The following is a 26,493-nucleotide window of genomic DNA, read 5'->3' as shown; positions in this document are numbered from 1 at the left end:
TCACGTAGAAAATTTATTTGAAAATAAAACTTTATTACAAAACAGTCGTTTCAGTTAACACATTTCGGAACGTTCGGTCTGCAAACGGGTTCTACGATGGTTACGTTTTGCCCGCACGGTGGACAGGGTGGACAAGGTGCACAAGGAGCAGGTGGACAAGCTGGAGGACAGCACGGATCACAGGGTTGAGTGGACGGAGGACAACAGGAACAGCTTGATGGAGGACATATCTTCACATCGCATGCAGCACGGCACGGTGGATAACATGGTTGACAGGGTTGAAGGCACACGGGTTTGCAATCCACCTCGCAGACGTATTGCATCTCGAAGGGCAGGTCGTTTCGTACGGTGAGACATTTGCCTTGGATTAAGTAGCAGTAGGCCAGAGCCAGGACGGGGTTACCGCTGTAGGGTAGGTGGTGAGGATCGGGCACATGTGCGAATATGTCGATGTGCGTGTATTTTAAGGGAGAACAGCTACAGGCTCCGTGCTGCAATCGATACGAGGGGGTGAGAACGAGTGGTCGAACGAGGCGGGCCGAAGGGATATAGGCCGGCTAAATGAGGCTTTAAACGTCATTGTAATGGAAAAGCTTTTTAATCTGCCATTAATGCCTCCTCGCGGTACTTATGTTAAGCTGATCGCCCATAAAAAATTCATTCCGCCATCCTAAAGAGGGAAAAGCGCGAGATATGTAGGTGTGTATAAAATTGCTTGCCGACGGATATTGGTTTAAAAACGATGTTAACACGATACCTCTTCAAATACCGTGTTATAGGACTGCGATAACTTATTGAATAGTACTAGTTAAATATAACCATCGCGTGAGGAAATGAGATTAATTTCGTAGAATGGTAAGTTTAATCGATCATGGATTAACACGAGACTGATTATCCGAGTCTAGTGAAAGAAGATCAGGCTTGGCGGTTATTTATCCCCTCGTTTAAGCCTCCCATTATCGTAGTTATTACCTGTACCTACTATACAGATTTCAGTTTCTTTCTTAGCCAAACGCTGTCAGTATATTCTATAGATCAACGTAAGAAAAATATGTTACACGAACACGTGTCACTGGAAGCATCATTAAAAAGTTATAACGAAAGAACGATGTAGAAAATGATCGGTAACGAACGTGCGCTTCTACGGTGCAAAGTACGAATAGATCAAGAACCATTACATCTAGTAGTAGTCAGGAGGTATCGTGATACTATTACGAAGTAACTTTGACGAGCAATAAATGAGAACTTCAAAGAGTAACAAATTCAGTCTTTTGCCATATTTTGAAGTGGAGTTGCGTAGCTGTAATCGTAGAAGTATTATGATACCCTCTGACCACTACTAGACGTAGATTATATTATATAATTTATAACTCTTTAACGATGCTTTCAAAGACGTATGATTAGATGACATTTTTTCCTCTCGTGACCTATAAAATGTACTAACAAAACTGGGACACGCCACATGTTTCTCTGTCGTACTGATATAGATAAAACTGCGTCAGTTTCAGATCATCGACTGGCTAGTTCAGCGGGAATCCTGTAAAATTAAGTTTAAGTATAAATTTCCACGGGCTAGGCTTCCGTCTGGCTGGCTTTCCCGAAAGAAACGTCACGAAAGAGGAACCGTTTGGCCAACGTCAGAACTGGAGCACCTGTTGGAGATTCGGGAAAATCGCCAGCGCTCGAGGCGATGTCCAAGTGAAGGTATTTCAGAGCCGTTTCTGATCGAGTGCCGTGTTAAAAGTTGCGATTCTTCACGCCTAAGAAACGAGATAAATTTCTCACTTAATAGGTTCTAAAATATATTTTACCTTGTCCAGGCCGGAAGCCATAATTAAAAAGGCGGATGGATTTTGGTGCCCTCTGTTCGTCACGCTACTGCCTTTAGGTGGCGCTTGGTAAATATCGTCGCCTTCCGTTCGACCTTCGTGGAAGTGGAAGTCCTCTCTTCGTATCCTTGATATCTCGAATGGATCGCCCATTGTCTCTCCGGAAGCTTGAAGTTTCTCGGCGTTGCTGACTAAACGCGCCACTGCATTGTCCATAGCGATCTGGAGTAAATGGTACAATAATTTATTTCACAATGGAACGATTTTGAAATTCGTCATTTCGGAAACGCTTACCGAGTATCCGCGACCGACGGTGAGCATCGCGTGGTTTGTTAGCGTCGCGACAGTGAAAATATGCGGATTAACCGAGCACAGGGCCATTTCTTTCATGTGACAGAGAGCATCGGCCATAGCCAAGCGACCATCCGCGTCCGTATTCGAGACACGTACCCTTACGCCGGACTTAGCGGTGATCACCTCGTCGGCGACGTAGGAATTCTCACCGATGCTGTTCCGTACCACGCACAGAGCCACCACAGCCTTCACCGTCGGTGGTTGCAGCAAATTCACCACCTGTCAACATCAAATCCTTCCTACGGCTACTTTCATAAACATACCAAACGTATAACAATTTCAACAGTTACCGAGACTATGCGCTCTCTTTTAATCTTCTTACTGTCTCGATTAAGCATTAGGAAATACAAATTACATGGCACAGTTGTACCATCGATTATCCCGATCGCAAAACCGTGCTCATAATCATATCGACCAAATTGCCGGTTTAATCATCGTAAAATGAAACGCTCGAGTTAAATCCCTCCTATAGATTACGCCCGATACTGTCTATAATTTCACTAGCCACCTCTGGTCAAATCGGTTAACAACCTTCGAATACAATTGGAAAAAGTTGCAACAAAGCGAAATAGAAAGCGCAGAGAAGCCTTTTACGGGCTATCAAACGTTTCACTTTGATACCGCAGCGTTCAAACGCATGGACGAACAGTCTGTTATAGCGAAGCACCTGCATGAATCCAGCGCACGCTGCTGCTCCGCATTTATCCCTCGACATGCCGAACATCGAGCCGCCAACCTTAAGGTCGGTGCCGCCGGTATCGTAAGTGACACCCTTAGCCACGAGCATAACCGTTTCCAGGACGCAGGCAGGATTAGGCGGCTCGTAAGTCAGAAAGATAATTCTACCCGCGTGTCGGGGTATCATGGAGGCTGCACGGTTCACGCACGCGAACAGAGGATATTCCTGCAGCAGAGTTTCCTGGTCGGATACAACCTGCATCGTCACGTTCGTACCGCAGAACAATTCCGCAAGGTACTCTTCGACCCTTGGGGGTGCCATTCTTTCGGGATCTGCGCCACCTGCAGGCAAATCACGTGAAATTAGCGTAGGAAATGAGATTTCGAGCTATCATCGGGGCTAATTCGAAGCCGTGTTATTGGGACGATTTTACGCTCGGAAATGAGGAAGATCGAGCTGTTGAGGAAATTAGGGCGTAATAGGGTTGAACTTTGGGTCGTATATGTTTGAAAGTGTCTACTCTGTTATGGGATACAAGCGAGGGATAATTATTGTTGGTATGAAAAGTAGAGAGGAGGGCGAGTCAACGACACGGTGGGAAGTGCAACATAAGGTTTATTTTCTTACGAGGTTGGTAGACATGAGTTCTCGCCACTTTGCCGAGTGCAAAGCTGAAATATAGATATGACGGAGTATTGTCTCTTAAGTTTCTAGAGATTTACACGTCCGACCAATTACCGCGCTGCTTCCCTCGGAGCTTCTACAGGAGATTTTATTGAAAAAGGGCCGGCAAGGTTAAAAAAGATTGCGAATGCTGGTGCACTCTGCAAAGTAGAAGCAATGCAGGTCGTTCTACACGCTTCGAAACTCCCTCAATGACGCGAGTAGATTCTTCTAGCCAGGCCATACACTCCAGCGGTATAAAAAAGAGATGGTAAAACGAGAAAGAGTCTAACGAGCGACGAGATTTTGGCTTTTTGAATCTACGGAGTACTTGAGAAACCCTCGTTCCCATTTATTTTGTCTGTAGTTTCACAAAGAGTTAATATCGTATTAAAAGTAACATTACGCTTAATCTACGGAATAATTCGCCCGTTAAAGATCATCAAAAAATACGCGCGTTCCTTTCTATTTGCTGGTCGAACAGTGCAACTACGACCGATCTTTTCCTTCCTTTAACAATCGGCCTATTCTCTGTGAGTATTATTTCAGCCAAACGGATCAACGTTTTTGTCACCTCTAATATTATTTTACGTTGACAGAGGCACGAGAGAGACGTGAACAGTAGATTACCGGGAATTCCGTTTAAAATTTTTACGCGACACGTTTCTTCCATCGGATATAGAATTTTTTCGGACCCATAGTTTTTCAGCAACGAGAAATTAATACGATCCACGTAGTTGGAAGCGAACGGTCAGCGAACGAGGCGAGGAGAAAAAATTCAGGCGAATAATCAACTGGAAACTGAAAAAGGCAGTAATTGTTTCTCGAGCGTCCAGGGTGGAAATACGGCCTGGTATTTTAAACATTGGAGGGAAAGTGCATCGGCGCCGGCGTAACGTCGCGCGAAAACGTATATACGCAACTTTTTCTCGCTTAATTAAACGCCCGAGATTCTTGGGGAGAACGAGCAAGTGGAACAGCCTGAAATTTACATTCCCCCGACCGCGAGGAACGCGAATAAAATGTCGAATCGCTGCGTCTATGTCGAGGAAAAAGTATTCGGGCGATGGCCTCTGAAAAATGTTCCGTCGTCAACGTCCCAGAGTAAACTAGAGGACGATCAACGTTGTCCAGGGACGAGACAAGAAATTCCACCGAGGAATCCATTTCGAGTCAGTCCCTTTAAAATAAAGAGCACCGATAATGTCTAAATGTTTGAATATTAAAATGCCCCCCAGAGGGACTTTGCTGAAAGGTACGAACACGAAGATTCACGCTCGACCAGTTACTCCAAACGAGTTGTGAGCCGCCAGCGATTTTTCCTTCTTCTCCCACGTCCTATTTCTCCAAGGGAAGTCCGCGAAACGGAAGTCGGGGCCATTCTTCGGCCAGTGTGCTCGATAAAGTAGCAGGAATCTCTCTCGGCCCAGGCAACGACTTACCGATGTCCCTCGCCACGTATCTTCCGCTCTCGAGCGCCGAGGCCAGCTTCACGATACCCTGAAGCTTTTTACTGCAAATCGGACTCCATACGGCCAGTTGACACGCCTTGTAGCATCGGTCTGGGCATGTTTCTCGAACCTCCAACGGCTGCACAGAACCGGCAAAGCGATTTCGTGGTTACAGAAAGTATCATTACCAATCGACTTTGAATAGGGTCTTTGGAGGATTAACAAGTTTCCTTATTATCGAACTCTGTAGCTTTGGTTTGATTGGCGAATGGAAGGATGGTGGTGATATTGATAGAATTATCGACAGGTTTGTTTGAAAGGTCAGGGACACAAACGGATCGATGACCAATTTACAACTTACGCCAGTCACAGCTCGATATGATAATTTTATCGTAGTTGCGGAATAGATGGATATAAAAAAATAGGTCGTGGACGTATTCGAATGAACGACTACCGTGGAGACGGAAATCCTGTAAATCAATCGCCTGAAATCTTCTAAGCTTTTGTTCGAGCCTGTTTTCTGTACTAAATTGGAAGAAACGGACTCAACAGAAACAGAAATACCATCAACTACTAAAAAGAAAGCGGGCGTACCGAAGAAAGCTTGTCTGGACTGAAAAATCGATATAGAATTAACCCCAAGAGGCTAGAGACGATGTCCAAGTGACGGCGAATTTTCTGTAGCGTGAAAAAAAGGATGCAACAGCCGTTTTGCTAAAATATCATCCCCTTAGAACCCGTGTACCATAAATCATTGACAGGAACGAGACCATCGCCTCAATCCCTCGAGCATCCTTTAACTACACAAATTCCGTCGTAAAAAAAGTTGATCCTACGAGACATCTGACACGGATCAAAGAGGTTAACGTTCACGTTGAAACAAGATAAGCGGCGAAGAAGTTGGTGGAGCGCCAACGAAGACGTCAGTTCCTGCGGAATATTTCACTAGCCAGAGAGAACCAGTTTTCGCAACGTAGACACGCTGCCGGCGTTCGGTTTCTAACGCAGCTTCTTAGCTGCCTTTGTTTCTCCACACGGAAAATATTAAAGCGGATAATCCTCTTAGTGGATCGCTCGATTCATAAGCGAGCTTGCCACGGAACACGTATGTTTCGTTCAAAAGTTCTCGAATTAATCCCCTTAACATTTCGCTCCTCGACCCATTGAGAGCTTGTTTTCCTCCCTCGTTTTCTATCCCCTTTCTCAACCCTTTCTGACCATTCTGCTCTTTAAAAATCGCCATATATAGCATTGCTTTTAATCCCCGCTCTTTCCTCGAACGCCTGTTTCTTTCATCATGGCACGAGGCAAGTTTCAGCATGGAAGATGGTTTCTCGTCTTCGTTATCCGAACGCCCGGCATAGTTCCGCGTTAATGTATTCGCTGCTCGTATCGGAGCCGCGTGTCTGCCTACCCGATAGCTATTATTTCGAAGTAGGTGAATAGTTTACGAGTATATACATGTTGGCGATATCCTGCGAGAGCTTGAAATCGAGGCAACGTTATGTAACAGATTAGGCTGTTAATACATTGCGAACAGTGTTTCCATTTCTCCAACTTGTTAGCGAATGTAGATCCCTCGCGTCAGATTTACCGGTTAATATTTAATTTCCAATCTCTCGTCCGCCACATATGCTTTCTATCGAAGAATTTCTTTCTCGTCGAGCTCGAACTTTGTTAAAACGTTATAAATATCTGATTTATTTCCATTATCGTTTTAGTTCTTTTGGAAAATTGGAAATAAAATTTCTTTTCGGAAAATTCCGATCGGAAAACCAATTCACTGAGAGAACCACGACAGATAATTTTTTAATTACAATTTTTCTGAGATACTCTCTGATTATCGCGTCGCTTCTGCTTATTTTTTGTTCCTTATAATATCTTGTCGAAAGGATAAAATTCGTCTAGAGCGACACGTAGATAATGTCACGGCATGTCTCAAGATCAATAACGGCGAAATTCCGAATGTTTAAAAGAACCCGGGAATTTCAATCGAAGCATCTGAAATTCCGGGAGCACCGAAAGACAAGTAATATTCGAGCCGGGGCTAAAGTACCTGCAGCTATTTTAATCTTGTCGCTGACCGTCTTCTGATCTCCTTCGACGAAAACGAGCTTTCTGACAAAAACGTTAATCAAATATCCGAAAAAAGCGAATTAAAGGAACCACGAAGCGATAAAAGACGGGGGAGAGAAATAAAAACGAGTCACAGCCAAACGAGAGAGACAGGGAGAGGGAGAGGGAGAGGAAGGGTGAGAGAACTTCTACGAGAAGAAGAGCAAAGGAACGAGACGTTCTACAAGAAGAAGGGTGAAAGTGTCGAGAGGATGAGAAACGGAAGTACCTCAGGGTACGGAAGCGACGAAACGAAGAGGCGACGTTCACAACGGCGTTCCGATTACGCGGCGTCGGAATTCCGAGGGCGTCTTCCGGTATTTGGAAAACGATGCTCCGTATTCGCGAGACCCGCCTTAGGAGGATGGCTAAACGACGGAGGAAGTGAGGGCCGACGAAAGAAGGAACGAGCTACGCGTCGATGGCTCAGACACACAGAGCCTGGACCCTCGAGTATTTCGCTAATTAGGTCGCCTTGCCGGCCGCCTGGATTTAGGAACGCCAAGCATCCACTACTCTTGACAAGACGAAACTCCCTACTACGTTACCCCTTCAACGTCTTATACCGTTCTCCCCTACTTTGGCCAAAGAAGGCGCGTGGTGCTTCTTACTTCGTGTGTTCGTTGCTTAAAGCTGCAATAGCAATGGAGATACGAGTTTGGTTTCGGAGATAAGGGTCGAAAGTCCCTAGGCAGTTGTATCCGAAACAAAGAACGTGTAACGTCAACAGGACGAGGTGCTACGTTTTTGAGAAAGAGATAATCTTTTCTGGCACCTGGTTCGCTGGCGGATGGCTAGCTACGCGAGCGGTTTGGGATTTGAAAAGAGCGGCTGTTAATTTTCTAATGCGATTAAATGGTATTAAGTGGAACTGATACAGAAACGGGAATTCGGTGTAACTGTGTGTACAGTGGGCATTAGCGAATAACCAAGTTTCGAGCGTTAGAAACGCGTGGCAAGAGGTGCATTTGAGATTAGGATTGAAAGGCAGTGAATAGCGCTTGGCCACTCAATGTTCTGGGCGAACGTTGGTGAAAAAGAGATTATGTTCGTGCAAATGTATGAGCGATTTAGTCACCGAGTCACTATTCAGAGTTTTATCTTGTTCTCTGAACTCTATTTTATAATTATTTTTAATTGACCTAACCGGGTTTTACGTGGTATTAAATCTGGTTTATAGCTCGACCTTTTTACCTTTCTATAGGCAAATCGGACAAAAATTTCTAGAACAATATTGTATACGTATTTTGTGGGACATTTCAAGATTAAATTTACGTTGATTTTAATTAAAGCCGCGTTAGAACGGATTTAAATGCGTGTATGTAATTTCTAAGGATAACGAAGCAGCATGTTAACCCAAATATCAGCAGTATCAGTTTTCCCTGCTAATTAATCTTGTCTCCGTGTGGCGTTATCGATAATTTCGCAGGCAAGATACCGCGCCGATACGATTGACCAATGTCAAACAGGCAATTCTGGTACAGAACACGGCTCGTTTCCGATCGTAATTCCGATTGTCAGGTATATCATGTGCTTGTGAGAACGAAGCTGTAATCAAGCGTAGTTTCGCAACCTGGGAAGACATCGATGAACAATGGGGACTCGTAAGACACACTTATCCATCATCCGCAGCTCGCGTTGCCACTGCCGCTGACGGGTGTTGTTTAATAGCTCTGTTGACCGCGCGTTTCGGAGCTGATACCTGTCATGCGCTGCTGTTTACTCAAAATGTCGTCGAACCGGAAACGCTTAGGATTTTATTCGCTCTAGTAACCAGACGACTATCTGGGATCTTCCCATCATCCACGGAGAACCATCCTCAGGCTGACATCTAGAATCACGCGTGGAAAAGCATAGTTACGAAGTACAGGAAAACAGCGATTATTAAGGGATGGAGAAGAGACGACCTTGACCGGCCAATTGATTTTCTACGGGTTACACTCGATGGTCGTAAATAAATCAGAAACGAAACTTTTCAGCGAAATTGCTTTCCGACGTGTAATTAACGTCGACCATCGAGGGGATAACGAGGTAATCTAGAACGTTCACTTAGTGGAGTTGAACCAAGACCAGGATCAATCGTTTATCCAGAGACTAACGGAGCATTTGGAACAAGAGTTGCTCAGCAAGTATTACTGTCCCACTGGTTTTCGATAACTGAGCGTACGGTGCCGTTTGTTATGGATTAAGATGTCAGAAGGATCGGCTGAATTCATTCGATCCTTGCCAATCCACGAGAATGTGACGGCGGATTTAGGTCGGTTTAGCGAACGAGAGTCGACCAGCCAATCAAACCCGGGACCAGGTTGAAACACGGGAAGCTGAATTCCTTTCAAACACAGGCCACAGGCTTCCTATTCTGCGAGCGTAGTCCGCACGCCAGCGGCCTGTGTTGTCTCTGTTTGATTGGTTTAAATGGCGCGGCAGTGACCACAATTCGACCGACTATCTGGGAAACGCTTTAACCAGCCGTGTTGCCTACAATTGAGCGGCGCGCGTTTATCAGCAACGTTGACGTTACTAATCTTCGGTTGCTCCACTTTCTTCCGGGAGCTGTTCGATCTGTCATGCTCCAGTCAGTTTCCGTCGTTTCCCCCTTTTTACTCCCCCTTTACCACTCTCTACTTTGGTTCATCGATACGCTCCAACACCGACGAACGTAAGCAGAGAGTCTCGACTTCTCGTTCGATTGTCTCGTTCGTAACTGGTTAAAAGTGTTTTCGATAGTTCTCTGACCAACGCGATTTCAACACTTGATAAAGACACGCGACCGAGGAAAACGATCGTTCACGGTATTTTGAGCGTTCAATTTGGCGATTCGGGTGAACTAACGTCGAGTACTTACTACGTAGAGGCCTTCTAGAGCTCCAAGAAGCGTGACCAGCTCGACGTTCTCGAAGCGGATGTCTGGTAGAAGCGCAAGCAGCGGACACCTGACGCCAGCCTTCAACGCTCTGTTTAAACACGAATTCTCGTTTAATAAACAGTCGAACGAGAAAATAAAGGGAAAACAGAAGGCAGTGCACGGTCGGTCGAAAGTAAAATTAACCCGATTCCATTATCTCCGGAAACGAAAAAGGAAATAATATATCAATGTCAATCTTGGCAGCAAAATGAGAAATCAGGATCGATTTTAATAATCATCAAACCATGATTGAAATCAATTGCATGAAATAGGAATAACCAGCGATAAACTTCGTATTGTCAAACTATCGTTGCTTTCAACTTGACGCTTGAGCTGACGAATATTAAATAGAAAAAATACAGAGGGAAATATCGAGCACGCGTTTCTACGTGCAAAATGCGACATACGTATCCAATATTTCACCCTATCGCGAGTCATGCTCTCTCCAAAACACAATTTCCTCCCCTGAAATCGTGTCTTTTGTTCGACGCGTTTAAACTTCGGAACGGTGTCATTCAAAATCAAGGAATCGTGACCAATATCGGTTGAAAGTTATTCTTTCCTCCTCGTTTCGCTGCGGTATTTCAGCTGTCACGCTCGCGAGTGTCGTCGATGTGCACGCGGAATCCCACGCGACAGTCCTCGCGGCGTTTCTGGTGTCAGCTCGTGGAATTTCATTTTTCAACCGAATTTCGGGACACTCGGCTCGCGTGGAATTTCACTTCCTTCGCGCTCGCGCGATTACCAGACCCTATTTTATGAGGAGATCGAGCGATGCTGAAGATTTCTCATAGTGGAATTGCTTGATTAATCCCCTCGAATTGAGGAGGGAAAGTCGTCGAAAAATTAGGGGAGTCATGAGTAGCGGGCCGAATCAATATACTTATTTAGGGACGCCAGTACGTTTGTATAGAGATATATGAAAGAATAATAGTTCGGTTAAAAAAAATACAGAGACATTAAATTTTGATAAACGTTTCCATCTTATTCGCCACTTAAAATCATTAAATTTTGGCTAATTAAATTTTATTCCATTTTCTATTGCTTCGAAGTTATGACTCTGTTCTGTATATTGAAACTCCAATTCATAAAAAGCGGTTCTACTATATTAACGACATCTATCCCTTTTCTGTTATAAATCTCAAGCACAGTGTCAATTTTCTGAAACGTGTGAAATCCCTTCCATAACTACGATATTCGTTAAAAGTTTCTACATTGCTCTGGGTTGTTTGATTCTCCTTTCTAAACGCATTTATCTTGTTCTTTTGCTATTTCCTTACCGTCTTCCGCCTGTATCTTCTATTTCCGCTCGCGGTCAAACTCCAATCTTCGATGGCCGTTTAATCGACACCGTTTGACCAACGGTTATCCCTTTTCTAACCGAGAAAACTGGATGTTATCGCAAAGAACCTATCAACGTTCGTCGAACCTCGGCGCGTTCGACGTTTATTCCGCTTCCGGCGTATTAAGCGCGACAGTAAAAGGCGGCTCGGGGAGAGAAACTGTTATCTTGGTGCACCCTCGATCATGAATATTTATCTCTCGTCCCACAGCTTCGCTTCATTCCGTATTTATTAAGCGAGAGACAGTCGCGAATCAAGCGTGCCATCGCCATAAATAGACAGGGTCGATCCTCCGTTAAAAACTGATAGATCCGATGAATCATTCAGCCGACCGTGCACGAACAACCCTTCCACCCGGGCTTGGCGGCTACCTATTCCGTGTATGTTCTTATAAATATTCAACAGCTCTATTTATCTTTCCTCCTGGAGGACATCCATCATATGAAACGAGAGAACCTTCCAATCGAGATAGGTGTGAACGCTACTCCGCTTTCGACCAATTCTGCGGGGATTAACACGATGAAGACCTAGCCAGATATCTCGAAATTTCGTGTTATTGGTAGTTGACGTTGTTTGAAGGTTAGTAGGGATCATCGAGGTCGTACCACGTTTACAAGGTTATTACAAGGCCAACGAAGCCGTACAAACGGCTAAAAATCACGAAAGTTCACGTCGTGTTATTGATATCCGCGGTGTCATCGAGATCATGTCATTGACACTCAAAGTATCATAAAAGTCGCGTTATTGACAGTCGAAGATCGTTTGAAAATCCACAGGGATTATTGAGATCGTAAATCAAAAATCATTTAATGGAAGTAAAGCTCGTGACGCTGTCATTTGAAAAAAAAAAAAGAAAAATGAGGAACTTTTTTAAAAGTAGTTCGACCGTTCGTAATTACGGAAATTGTTAGAATAGTTGAATAATTAGGGTAGGAAGTTGAAGGTAGTAATATCAAACAGCACATGTGAGTGGACGTCCTCTCCCATATATAGTCAAACTTGTAATCTGAAAATTCACGCGGCTCGTTAGGCGATGGTTTGTCGGTCAATTCGATTAACCAGCTTCTCTCGGCGATGCACCGTCCTTTTTCGCCGCGAGCAAACATTTCGGTCCCGATCGGACAGCCGTGCCCACGGGAAGGCAAAGTTAACCGCGTTATCCCACGCGAAACCTCCTTCGTTATTCAACAATCGTGTAATCCGAGTTCGTCTAATGAGCCTGCACTTTGATCTCCCGCACCAATTAAGCCGTGCAATTAATAAGCAATTACGTGGTGATTAGCTCTGGGTAATCCGCTTGTTCCTTTTTCCCTTTCGCGGGAAATTACTGACAAATATACACTACCAAGTCTGATCACTCCCACGCGCAATCCAACTCAGATTAGCCTAAAAAATCCTACTAAGAATATCTCTTATTAAAAAGATATTTATTCGATACTACCTTTTGACGCCTTTAGTGGCCGCCTCGGCGAAGCTGCGAACGTCATGGTAATCCATGTTGAGCGGCCCGGTCGGACTGTAAATGAGCCTTTTCGCGGGCAAATTGATGGACAAAACCGCACCGATCACGCCCAGAGCGGAATCGATCTGGGCAGCGCTGAACAGCACCGTTTTGAACGGCTCAGGCTCATCGAACCCCGGCGCGCAGCCCGACACCAGGATTATACCATCGTAGTCGCAGCTGCAGATGTTCGGCTCGATTTTCAGCTGACACGGCATCCATCTGAAACGAATCATTATCCTCGTTAGCCCTGCTCTTCGCTAATTGTCGTGGCCCCGGGCTTTCCGAGTGATTATTTGTCAACGATGTATCCCGTCATAACTCTTAAACAATCGACCACCATCGATGTGTGGTTTCTCGATCGTTTTTATTCTGACACAATTGACAGAGGAGCGAACTGGCTAGGCCAAAAGCTACTCCGGAGAAAATGGAAGATCAAATCTTAGCCTAATGAGAGATTCGGACGTGGATGGAATTATTTTAGGAGGACAGATCAGATTTGGCGCTCATGTAACAACACGGAAATCTTTGACGTTTCGGTTGGAATATAAAGCCAGTTTAATTGCAAAGACGGTATAGGCGGTATTCCGAGCTTTAGACTTAAGAATGGAGATCTATCCACGCTGCGAGTGACTCAATTACACGACACAGGAAAGATCGCTGTTTGAATCTTGATGCAGCTCTTCTCTTGGAATTGGTAATTTTAGAGATAAGGTTCTCTCCGTTTGAGAGTTTGGGTCATTTGACGTAATAAAATCAGAATGTATCTCTTGTATAACGAATGAGAGACTTTTATGTTTAAATAGAATTTCTTTATTACTATGAGTTCAGAGACAATAAGGATTCTAGCAACTTAAAAAACACATAAATCTCGCTATTTTGGAAATGGCCATAGTTTCGTTCTTTGATTCAAGATCTATTGCGTGCCACCAACTTCCAGTTCGAACATCTCCCCATTACTGTTAAATCCACCATCTCTTTATCGTTTCCTCCTTTCTCGAAACTCTATACAAAATCTCAATTTTCCGAAAAACGTTAAACACCCTCATCTCGAGTCTCTTTTAACGAAAAGTTGAATGAGTTGAGAAACTCCGCTTGAACTGGTATTACGTCGGAGGAAATTTCGTACGAGTTTTCCTAAGAATTTTCGAATCCCACGTGGTGCAGTTACACGCGTCGGAGGAAAGTTTCCTTTGGCTTATTTTCGCAGACTCGCGACCACATCGAAGGGGGCGGGGGCATCTTCACGCAAGTTCGCGAAAGCAACTCGACCCCTCAGGGGCGGAGGTGTTAGATCGTGCAGCAACTCGTACGCTTTTGTCTTCGTTACCCATCGATAGCCACGCTTCACACCGCTCAGAACAGCCGTGAGCGTTTATCACGAACAAATATACGAATATTCGGACGGTATGCACGATCTGACACTCGAAATTTTGCCCCGTGGATTTCACTCCAGGTTTTTGATCTCATAAAAAAATATATTCCTTAATAAAAAATTTAATAGTTATTTCTTGTAGATATTAAAATTTTGTATTATTATTTATTCGTATTAATATTTGCTTGAGCCTCGTTGAAGTTTCGTACAGAGTACATACGTCTTTCTCAAAGTTTCAATTATAAAGTTATGATGTTAAAATAAGTATCATTACTTAAATAAAAATATTTTGGTGAACTTGTTGGCAGATCCCTTACCGACTTCGATGATTTTTGAGTATGTTATCGGAGGCATAACGCTGTAAAACTTTTCCCTATACATGTAACTGTCGGTCAGCCCTAGTTTCCGACATATTTGCAAGAAACTGCCGGTACCAATACGTTGAATCCTGGCTATCTGTTCGTATCTGTGATACAATCGCGAGCGTAGTCGACACTTTCGCCACTTGGCGATCTGTCGATATCCATCAACCATCGATTTATTTATTTTCGTATCATACTTTACGGATCTAATTCAGCTGCTAAGAAAACCTCGATCACAACTGCATATACCAATGGTCCGAGTTGTGACTCAACGCAAAGTGAAAAAAATTATTATTCTTATAATTAATTTATTATTATGTTATGCAGTTGTTGTCAGACTGAAGAATTTTCTATGTACTATTTGCAAATATCCCGAAGAAAAAATCAATCAAAATAATTCCTCGCAACAAAGCCAAAAATCATCGGAGTCGGTGACGCAGTAATCTTTCGACAAGTTCACTAGTATTTTTAATAAAAAAATATACAGTTATGTCATAGTTGTAACAAAAAATGTATCAAATTGAAACGTACATTAGTTTCGTCTACGGAATTTAAGAAAATCGAAGTTCATTAAAAGTCACTTAACGCCAAACTTTATCGGAGTTTCGATAACTCGAACAACTTTCAATCGAAACTTGTTCCGAACGAGACTTATTCTTCCACAAGAAATATCCAATTAACCGTTAAAGAAGACGAAGAAATGTTATAAAACAACGTTCTTCTCAAGAAGACTGTAAGAAGTAAAATCGAAGCGTGGCAGTTTCTCGAAGTAAGCCGAGTGGACGTCGAGCCACTCCGAATCTGCACGAGTCCTCACGGGTCAACGATTGCAGAAACGCACGAGCGTCTACGTGGCGAATTGTTTCACGGTCTTCATGAACTTACCTTGACTCTACCGCCATGGTAGCTGTGTTAGCGACGTCCTTTCGGAAGAGAAATTCGAAAGACTGCTCTCTTCTCGAGATCGATGGTCTCTTTTCTGTTACTGGGCCACTTCGAAGGAATAGATTCGAAGGCGCATGGATGGCGATTGAAAAATCGCGAAAAAATCGAGATGACGTTTCTCGACGTCGACGCGAGACACCGAAAGGACCGAAAGTATCGAAATATCAAAGAAGAACAACGGCCAATCGACCGTTGTCCTTCACTGCCAGCTTCACATTGGATATCGTTCCTCGTTCACTTGCTGCTTCTTTCCCTTTTGTTCTGTGTTCCTCGGCTTCTTGTCTTCGCGATCGATTTCTTTCGCACGCTGGATGCTCACTCTCCAGGATTTTTATGGACAGCCAGGAACGCTAGGGTGTACAGTGTTGCCACTGTTGCCAGTGCAGCCGTGATTCTTCCAGGAAGTGCTATGTATATGGTACTTCGCAGAATGATAATTCTTAGCCAACTATGTTAGTCAAGTTGGAGTTAAAGTTGATAAATGATAAATTTATACGTAGTATAACACTATGGAAATAACAATAATATTTTTTAACGTTAAAAATATGATAATAAAAATTTATTTGAAATGCGTAATGTCGTTAAAAAATTTAATAAAGCTGCGACATTTGGCTTCCAAAATTGATAATTATGAAAGAGAATTTTTTACAAAATTTAATTAAAGAAACTGGTGTATTTCAATGAATCCTCGCTGGCTATTCAAATATCTAAACATGCCTATCGTGCGACGTTACCACGTTGACTTCTCTGCATAGCTTCTGAATTCGTGCGGAAACCTAGTTTTTCATTAACATTTGACGCATTTGTGGCGTAGACTGACTTCCTTATAATTTCTTTGAAATTTTGACAACACGTTATTTATCACATTATTTATGCATCATGCAATTTGCAGAGAGCCTGGCTTTACCAAGGTAGAAATATTCATCTTGAAAGTTTAAAGTTTTAACACGTAATTCCTATACATAGTAAGCCGCAAAAATGACTTTTTGATTAATTACAGGAAAACCGTTCCTAAAAAGTTATTAAAATGCTAATATGTTGTGTAAAATGTTTAAAAGAACTTACAAAAAAATTTTGCCCTTGCCTCACCATTTTCCAATAAAAATAATGTGAAATACGTAATATCGGTAGTTGCGGTCCTATCCATTTCTGAATTATTTGTTAGTGTGCGCGCATAGTAAGTACAACAGCCAAGAAATTTCATCCTAGAGGGAGAATCTCAGACATGTGTAAAGAATATGAGTTTCGAGTTATGAGATATCGTCGTGCTACAAATATCTTAAGAAAAAAGTGTGTGAACAGTTTTACAGAAAGTAATAAATTCGTTTCATGACATTTCCATGTAATCTTGTGCCAATTTTGGTGCGGTTCTTGAATACAGTTTCTCTGTGTTACAAAACAAAAGTAAAACTAAAACTCTCTTTTTTAAAATCCGCCATATACCATCGTGTTAAAGTGCATTAACTTATTCGATTAATTATTTACCTTTATTAACAATTTCTCGGTAACTGTGTGATAAGTTCAAAATTCAGACAAAGGTTTCTTGTGTTTCAAATTAGTTTTGCTCGAAATGTGAGAGTAGTCTTAAATTTTGAGGTTTATCTAAGAACTACTTACCTTAACTTCTTTATCAGGTACGCCTCGCGACATCGGAAATTTGAGTAAAATTTTATGGTCTCCATTTCGATTATGTTCCTGCTTCTCACGGAGATTCTATGGGGATTCTACGGAATAGATATTTTCTTGCCTCTGGTTCCTCGTAAATTTGCAACTTTACTTTTGTCGAAAACGACGATCGATAGATTTGTCGTACTTTAGTTTCAAGGAAATTCAACGATAAAGTCGTTCGATGCTGATGGCTTCTCTCGACAAACGCGAGCTGATTCTTAATCCAAGCGATTCGTTGTAATTTTTACATTGCAATGGTATCAGATTTGACAGAGTTCGAAGAAACAGTCAGAACAGCTGGAACGATTTGACTCGTAGAGATATAAAGATTAGAGTGCATAAGCGAATTGAAACAGTGATGCAGGAATAGAAAGAGGACTCTACGTATATAGTGGCCTCTTGAGTCCTCGTCTAATAACATATACACGTTTGTACAGTAAATATGTAAGTTATAAGTGTAATATCGATCAACGAGCAGCGTCAGTGTGCGTGTCTTATTAGACAATAACAGAAAGAATCTCTATGCAGCGTTCTCTTTCTATTTCCGTATCGCATCCACTTACACGATAATATATGATATCGCGTATATACTCTATCTTTCTACATATCTTTATGACCTGAATAAACAATAACGCTATCTAATCGATTGATTGACGTGATGAATGAACGGTATAACATAGTTGCGGAGTTTTATTTCGTACAATAAGAGATCTTTCTGCTGCAGTCGGCGCTAGAATTTGTTTATTAAGTGAACGAGGTTCTTGTCTTCAAATATCTGTTTCGTTATTGACAGAGTAAAATAATCTTATCGAGTAAAGTAGAGAAAAATGTAAATTGAAGCGCGAAATTCGAAATATTTCAACTTGAATAAATAACCAGGCAGACGATAGATGAAGCAGGAAAGAAAGTAAAGAATGATGAATTTTCAACACAACACGTACAAAACGTGATATATTTGTATGCAAAAAGAGAACAAAATAAATATTCACAGTATTTCATACAGATTCATTTTATATTTTACATATATCGTGTTTAGCGCTGCTATTCTCTATAGATATGTCTATATATTGTTAAAAAAATAACGCATAATCTATGAGATATAAAACTTATAATAACGTAGAATATCGTAGAATATACAATATCGTTCAATATACAATTTGCGTGAACTGTTCATCACGCTCTGTCAATACACGCCTCATTCATTTGCATATAGTGAATCATTCGTCGCGGGAAACTCTGACCTTAAGAATCCGGACCTTGCGCAACGAAACGCATTAACATCTACTTGATTCTTTGCAATCATATCACGATTCAATACTTTCGTTACACGCTAACGCAGGAGCGGACCAACAGGCACAGGTCACCGGCGTGAGCGTTCTACAAATGTCAGAGATTACTTTCTCTCGTATCAAACACGAATAACGAACGACGTTTCCCCGTATCGCCGGGGAGCGAGATAGACACACCGGATAATTTCTCGATGATCGGGAACATGAACTCTGCAAACAAGTGCTTGACATCGCCAAGGACTCGCGGATTCCGCTCTTGACTTTGAACAATGAGTATTAGACGCGCGTGTACGTATAACGTACAGTATCTTTACAAATTTGCGAAATGAAGATTCTATCGCAAATGGCTTGGTGTTCTCACGAAGTTTCGTGTGCTCGAACGAAACTTGCGTTTCCTTTAAGTGCTTCGCATGGGAAGCTCGCGTTGAAGAGGAAAACAAAGTGAGAGCTTGTCGATCTCGTCATTAAAAGACGTAAAACGGACAAGACGGAAGAGGAACGAATATAAAGGAGGAGAACACGAGAGAAACGCGAGGAGAAAATCGAGTCAGCAGGGTAGATGCAGTTTCGCGTGCACCGATAAATGCCACCGTTTGTAGTCTGCAACTACCGAAGCGGGCTCGTTTGGGGAGTGTTTTAGGAAATACCTTGGGGAAAAACCGACTGAATTTTAGTTCTCGGCATCTAGACACGCGTGATCGCATCTTTCCTGGAATCACTTCACTTAACGTAATTACTTCGCTTAAGTATGCGCGTGCACAGTCGGTCGATTAATATCGCGCGCCTACTATTTCTTAAATGTGGCTCAACGAAGCCATTCGTTCATGCATATAACTTTGTACTAGCGTCTACCCTGTAAAATTGCGCGTTTGTCTGGTTATTGGAAATAAAAATAGCTGTATGCTGATTCTACAGGATGGTCAATGAGAATACTACTAACAATAAGATATTTCTAGGGTCGTCATTTGACTATAATACTAACAAAGAATCGTAAAAATGGTGCACCTACAGGAAAATAATTCGCTCACCCTGGAGGTTCGTTAACACAACAGTTGGAGAGGGAAATGGAAATCAGCCTCGTTTTCGAAAAAGATCGAGCAACACTGTAATCGCGTTCTGAACGTCACACTGGGAACTTTTTCTCAAAGCCTTGTTCCTTTGTTGACCTCGTTGGTCACATCGAGCGAGACGTTCTTGAGTGCATTAAGCTTCTCCATGTAACCGATGTCGATGTGAAGCTTCCCATTATCATCGACGATTCCTTGAAGAGGAGCAGTCTTTTCCGCGGCATTCGCGATCGAGGTCACCGACGAGGAAGCAGTCGCATTCGCTGCGTTCTGCTCGTTCTGTAACCGCGTGCTGCTCGCGTACAATCTTCGTCTTCCCGGGAAGTGTCTGGATATCTTCACCGCTAGTGGATGAAGCAGATGTTGCTCGTACATGTCTTCTTGTGGATTGGCCGTCAACAGACTCACGATAATGCCGACGATCACCGTCGACAGACTTCCTATGAGCGCGTAATACATGTACGTGATGCTATATAAATATTCGAGTGGACCTCTGGCAGATGTTGCCTGGGTCGCGTTAAGTAATGGCACGCTTTGATACTGATTGTTCGTGACGTTGAGCGCAGCGTCCAACAAGCGTTTAGACTGCGTGACCCAAGGAGAGAACGTGTCGTTCTGACAGTTCTCCGTCGACAGAGGAAGCGATTCCGCCTTGTGCATATTGCCGATACTCAAGTGTCCGAAGGTTATCCACAAAGTGGTCACATGGCTGAAGATCATCCCAGTCGCAGCACCTTTCCAGTTGGCACAGGGAACCAACATAGCCAACACAAATACGCCAAGCAACGGACCGGAAGTCGCCGATGTCATTAGCATCGACGACTCGATTACTCCCGACAACATCGCCACGAGAAAGCTCACGCCTATTATCAGCACGCCGTAGATAACGCTGATCGCCTTGATGAGGTGTAGCTGCTGCTTATCTTTCAACTCTCTGAGTGCGGGTATCTGACTGAGGAAGTCCTCGAACGTGACCGTGGCTAGAGAGTTGAGGTTCGACACCGCCAAGGTGAGCGCGCTGTTGAATAGAGTAGCCATCACGAGACCCAACAAACCGGGGAAGTTAAGGAACTTGTCTTCCACGTAGAACGGCACGATCTCGTCGAATTTCGAGATGTATCCTAGTGTGAGAGGATCGCAGTCCGCGTAGTTAGCAAAGATTACCATGCCAACCACCCAGGAGAGAGAGAACAAGATGAAGATTATCGGCATGTTGGCTAACATGGTCCTAAAAGAAGCACGAGATATTTTTCCATTAGGATGTGAACAGCCTGAGTATAATGGTAAAAGTTCCTGTTCGCAATTTATTCATTGCTCGTCATTCGATGGACTTTTATTTTCTACCTGCAACTCGTGCAAAACCGATTCGGGGTAGATCTTACGAGCGAGGAACGTCATTAGATACATACACGGTCGACTTGATACTGTTGACCTTAGCTAGAGAAGGAGTATCTGCTCCTAAAAGTTTGGCCCGCTGCCATTTAATCCCTGTCCGGGTGCCAGGCGGAGGGCTCATTGATTATGTGGTAACGAGGAGTGCGGAGAAAATTTCACGAATCAGAAAACGGTAAGCCGATACGAACTGCATGAAAATCTGCTCTGCTACCAAGGGGTTCTCGACGTTCGTAAATTTTAAACGTTTTATTTCACGAGATATGTAGGATTATTTACGTTTACGATCGGAGCTCTCATTCTCGCGACGAATCTCGGTAAAATCCCAATCGAAAGAGGAAAAAGTATCGTTGGATTTCGGACGAATTTCAAACGGTTATCCGTTCTGTGCGCGGACGTCCTGGAACAAAACAGCGACGTCGTTTTTCTTTCGCACGTTCTCACAATAAAAACTTTATCAATGCTGCTCGAAATTGCGTAATAAAGTGACAAATCGTTGGTAGTTTCGGATCGCTCGCTCGCACGCGGTTATACTCTAATAAAAATCCATACGGGAAAACATTTTTATCGCGAAGAGAGAACGCGTAACCATGGCCGCGATTATATTCTAATAAAAGTCCATTTCGGCGGGGCTTTTTATCGCAGCTACACCGACGCGTCGCTGTTCGGATTTATGTTCTAATAAAACGTCCGCGAGCATGGAATGCCAACGCGTGTCCTCGTCGATGTTTCGTTCGAAAAAGGGAGAGATAAATTGCCTCTGAAATCGGCTGTTCGTTTGTTTCATTTTTCCCCTGTACGGTAACACGACGGGACGGGTTATGCTTTTCACAAATGTCACTTGTTCATTTCGCGAAACGTCACCAGAGATCTTTTCGCGTTTCGATCGTCGGTTATATAATCGACCATCCCGTACGGTTTCCTCGTTTCGAATCATTCGGAATTAACTTTCTTATCCCAAAGGAAGGATGAAAAGAAGTTCGCAAATTACTTTCGGCGGGAAGAAGTCCGCTTTTCATCGCAGGTGTTCGGCGATGAAAAACGGAGTTATCGCGTCACCAGATGAAAAGAAGCGGCTGTGGTTCTTAAACGGCAGCGGATACTACAATTTCCTAGAAATTATTTATAGCCTTTTTGACTTACAGATGATTCTATGTGAGTTAGATAAATGTTCTGCTGCATATCTTAGCTTTTTAAATAACAGGCTTACACACACGTCATTAACGCGTTTTACGCTCGATGTTTATTCCAATTGGATGCAGTTAAAAAATGACACCGATATGAAAAATCGACGAGCGAAAGTAAGCAACGCTGTTGTTTGTCCGGTGTTTCGATAAACGAGGAGAAGGACCGATTAATGGACAATCATAAGTAAGAATAACAGCCAGACGACTGTAACAATTTGCATAATGCGAAGTGACTGGTTATCACGTGCTGTCACGCGACTCATGCAGCCAGATCATAATAATAATTTAGTAAGATAACCAACGCAGCGGCAGGCAAAAATTGCGTCTCTGGCAGCGTGACGATGACTCATTTCACCATTTGTGATTGACCTTTTAATTAAAAAGTCAGACCTCGATTGCTTCGATCGATAAAGAAAGAGTGAAAGAACGTGTAAAAAAGAAAGAATACAAAGCTAGGAAGAACTGAAAAAAGAAGGAAAGGAAACTAGACATGGTCGGCCGGACAGAGATCACCTCCGGAAGGATTCCCCTGCTCCTCGTCTAGCTCCAGGGGAAACAGTCGATTCCGTGTACACGTCGACTAAGTGATCCGCAAACTTTCGACTCGTACTCCTGTCGCTTCGATTTCGGGGATACAGAATGAATCCCAATTCTCATCGGATCTCCCTCACCGGCGATTTTCTCGATTGTTCGGCGGAAAGCCACTCCAAGGGGCCAGAAGTAACGCGAGGAATGGCGATGGCAAAATATTACGACAAATTCAACTTGTGAAATTTACTTTCTCTTCTTTCTATCTTTCAGTTGGAAACTTCCTTTTTTCGTAGAATTTTAATAAACGTTTCCTTATTGGCAGACCTCTTCCATGACACGAATTTTAGCATTGCACGTTGTAACACGTGGCGTTATCTACGCGACACTTGTTTACATATCTGTCGCGTAAAATGCTAATTCTGTGCGTGCCTCGAAGTAGTATGGGCAACTTCTGTATTCACGAACTTCGCCCTACATATCGTGTAATTTTTGCTGAAATTGCAGAAACTTCGAGGCAGATTTCGAATAATCGATGCTCGGAAATTTCGAAATTTTTACCGAGGTAGAACATTCGTAACTTCATTTGAGAAATTATTTCCTTTCAAAATTATCGGCAAGGTACGAAAAATCTTCTATAAATATGCGAATTTCTAGAAAAGGTTGGTAAGGTCGAATAAAAGAAATTACTCACTTTATGACTTTCCGTTGACTAGTCATGCTACAGTATCGTTGCACAAAGTTCTGCTGGCAGCCAAAGATGGACAGGCTCATGAATAATTGACCCAAGGTTGCTGACAGAGTCGTCACTCGGAGGGTGGGATCCAAATCTGTGCTGAAATCAGAGACCGGCCCTATTGACTCAATAGAAATTGAAGTAGCAGTCGATCAAAAGTGTTCTCGTTTTCAAAACGCTCGATGTTATAGGTTTAACTTGGAGAGAAACGCTTCGAGTTGTTTTTCACTAAAAATGCACCGAAGCAAACACGGATTTGGGCTAATTCGATAGGGACCCACGGTTGTAATTCGGGGTTACGTTATTCCTTCTCCACTGCCTCGCTTCGCGAGACGAGTGTTTTGAATTAGAATTACGCGATGAATGTCTCGTAATCTTATTGCTGCTCTTAGCTAGATGTTGCTATAACGTCCACAGAGGATCGATTGTTCAGAGTCAACGTTAAAATAATAAAACTATGTGAACATCCCCTTCAAACTAACACCGATTTATTATTCGGTTAGATCATACAGATATTTCGTACGAAACGTGACACAGTTTCAAACTCGCGAGATCGTCGATAAATGTCCAATAAAATAAAGTGTGAAATTCACCTGATTTTAATCCCTAATAGCCTACTTAATTTCGGCATCTAGATAATCGATTTATATTTGTACTTACTTGAAGAAATCTAATCGACCACGTTCGTACGTCACGTTCAAAATCTTATCAGGTCCGATATCAGCGGAACCCTTAGCGATTATCACGAGCGAAACGCCGATCATCGTCACTCCTTGTATGACATCCGAGAGGATGGCTGCTTTCAAACCACCCTGCGAATAAAAAGACGAGCATTTTCGTTTGTAGTCTGCAATATTCGTTGATTCGAGTTTGATTGCGGAGAGCAACTGCAGATTATTAAAGGACGCGTAAATGAATTCGAGAATGGGAACGTATCGATATAAGCAAGGCCATATAAAGCGGTAGATTTTCACACTTATGGCTCGTCACCGCTGTTCGTGTATGTTTTACGATCGCGCGTATCGTATTTACGATCCTCTCTACTGGAAATGCACCACGAACAGGGACGAATAGTCTGCTTCCTCGGATCGCGAATAATTGATGGGACGAAAATGCGGCGGACATCGTGAGGACGATTTAAATGTTTCAGTCTCTACGCGGAAAATCATCGGTCCTTGGAAACGTTCTTCTCCGTTTGCATCGCCGCGTTACAGTAGAATCATGCTAGTCAATGAACTTTTGTTCTCGAATGAATATTTATGAGGTCACAAGTAACGAGGTTTTTCTGAGAGTTGAGTTTAAAACAATGGAACTCGTCACCATCGGTCTTTTATAAAAGGGGAATGGAAAGCTTAATAGGAAAGTGACGACAATTGTAGAAAATGAGCGAAATACTTCACTATGTTGCAGATGTTTATGCAAATTTACATTTTTGTGAATATTAGTAAAGAAATGGAATCTATCTAGAATAGAATAGAATCATTATTCTTTCAGCCTTTAATTGTTATAAATATAATGGTACAGTATTTTTGTATATTAGTATGTACATTCTGTACTCTTCTGGACATTTAAATTTTCCATAAAAACATCAACAGTCTATATATCACTGGTTAATTTCCGTCAGATTTTGTTTTCATAAGAAAGAAATCTCATTACTTATGAGATAACCTAATATAACTTGAAACGATATCATTTATTTTCGAAAATATTTCAGTCGAATATTTGTATTCTATTTCTCTGTACCGTTCTGTAAGTTAGATAAAACATTCTTTTGTAATTTTAATAGGATATTCAACCTCTTGGTTACATGTAATAGGACATTACGATACGCTTAACGTTTCATTTTTATGATTCTCGAAAATCATTATCCGAAGCTTTTACGTTTAATATCAAACTTACCATAACGCTGAAGACGACGGATATCGAGGTGATCCCCAAGATACTGGCCCAGTACGGCAAGCCAATCACAGCCTTCAGAGCGACGCAAGGCGTGAATATCGTGACGGCCAAGTTCAACAGGCTACGTATCACGTAAGAGAAGCTCGCGAGGCATCTGACTAGCTTCGAGTTGAACCTGGTGGATTAGCATAATTACAAGAGGTCTATTCTCCGACACGGCCGGACATAATCGTTAAACGCGAGAGTAGTTTCAAGGTTCATAGGAAAAATCAAACTCTAAAAACTATCTGAAACAATCGTTTCTATTTAAAGAAAGAGTCTAGAAAGGTTCGCAGTATCGCGAAAAAGAGGAGAAGAGTGGGGATTATATCATGGCTGGTACACGTAAATTGAAAATGTAAAGCAGCCTGATTTCGGCGAAGCAAACGACGATATCGAGCTTCTCGAGCATCGTGTACACGGTAAATTTAAATTTTTCCATGATCCGTCACGTGTCCGCGTGATTTCGATGCGAAACGCCACGAAGTCGAGGCGTTCTTATTTCGGGGAGAAAAAGCTGATGCTACGCTTGGTATTCCGTTTAGACGACAGAATCTACTAACTTCCTCGGTCATCGATTATTTCGATATATTTTCGAAATATGAAATTTACATGAAACAAGTACATCGGTTGCTTCCTCGCGGCATCAAATTTTCCATCCAACAAAGGAAGAGATGTTTTCTTTCGCGAGAATTCGAATTTGCAAGATACAATATACAAGCTAGCGTTTCTCAACGTATATTCTCACGAATATCGCGAAATAACACGATTCTCGCAGATAATTACCTCATATCTAGATACTGATAGACTGACGTGATGCCGAGGCTGTAGTAAACAGGGACGAAGATGAAGCACACGATGGGATACGCGAGCAGCATACCATAGATGGTCTCCCACATGGCGCTACCTCTGTAATACAGCTCTGACGGATAGCCAAGGAAAGATCGGACACCAAGGGTGCCACGGGCGATGGACAACATCATGGCGCCCATCGAGACGTTTCCGGTGGCGAATACATAGTCCGCTTTGGTGGTCTCCTTTCGACGGCCACGAAATTTGCCCCATAGCGGAATGACAAACGCGGCGATGATACAGCCGACGAACACCAGATAGTCAATCACCATGGACGACGCGCCGATCGTCATCCTGGGCTCTCCTGCGGGGCC

General features: G+C 42.8%; 1 protein-coding gene across 1 annotated transcript; it reads right to left on the bottom strand.

Annotated features, from left to right (window-relative positions):
- On the bottom strand, positions 1-26,479 carry LOC126869944 (uncharacterized). The gene is made up of 11 exons (XM_050627188.1): positions 26,114-26,479; positions 25,289-25,463; positions 24,050-24,201; positions 23,348-23,488; positions 12,781-13,062; positions 9,937-10,045; positions 4,968-5,115; positions 2,851-3,203; positions 2,124-2,402; positions 1,812-2,051; positions 1-491 (listed from the first exon to the last, which is right to left on the bottom strand). Exons 1-11 carry the CDS (start codon positions 26,470-26,472, stop codon positions 51-53), a joined length of 2,679 nt encoding a protein of 892 aa, XP_050483145.1. The 5' UTR covers positions 26,473-26,479; the 3' UTR covers positions 1-50.
- Between the last annotated feature and the right edge of the window lie 14 nt (positions 26,480-26,493).

The sequence above is a fragment of the Bombus huntii genome, chromosome 10 (assembly GCF_024542735.1).
Source record: "Bombus huntii isolate Logan2020A chromosome 10, iyBomHunt1.1, whole genome shotgun sequence".
Taxonomy (NCBI): Eukaryota; Metazoa; Arthropoda; class Insecta; order Hymenoptera; family Apidae; genus Bombus; species Bombus huntii.
Note: the sequence above shows the minus strand (reverse complement) of the source record. Positions and strands in the feature narration are given on the sequence as shown.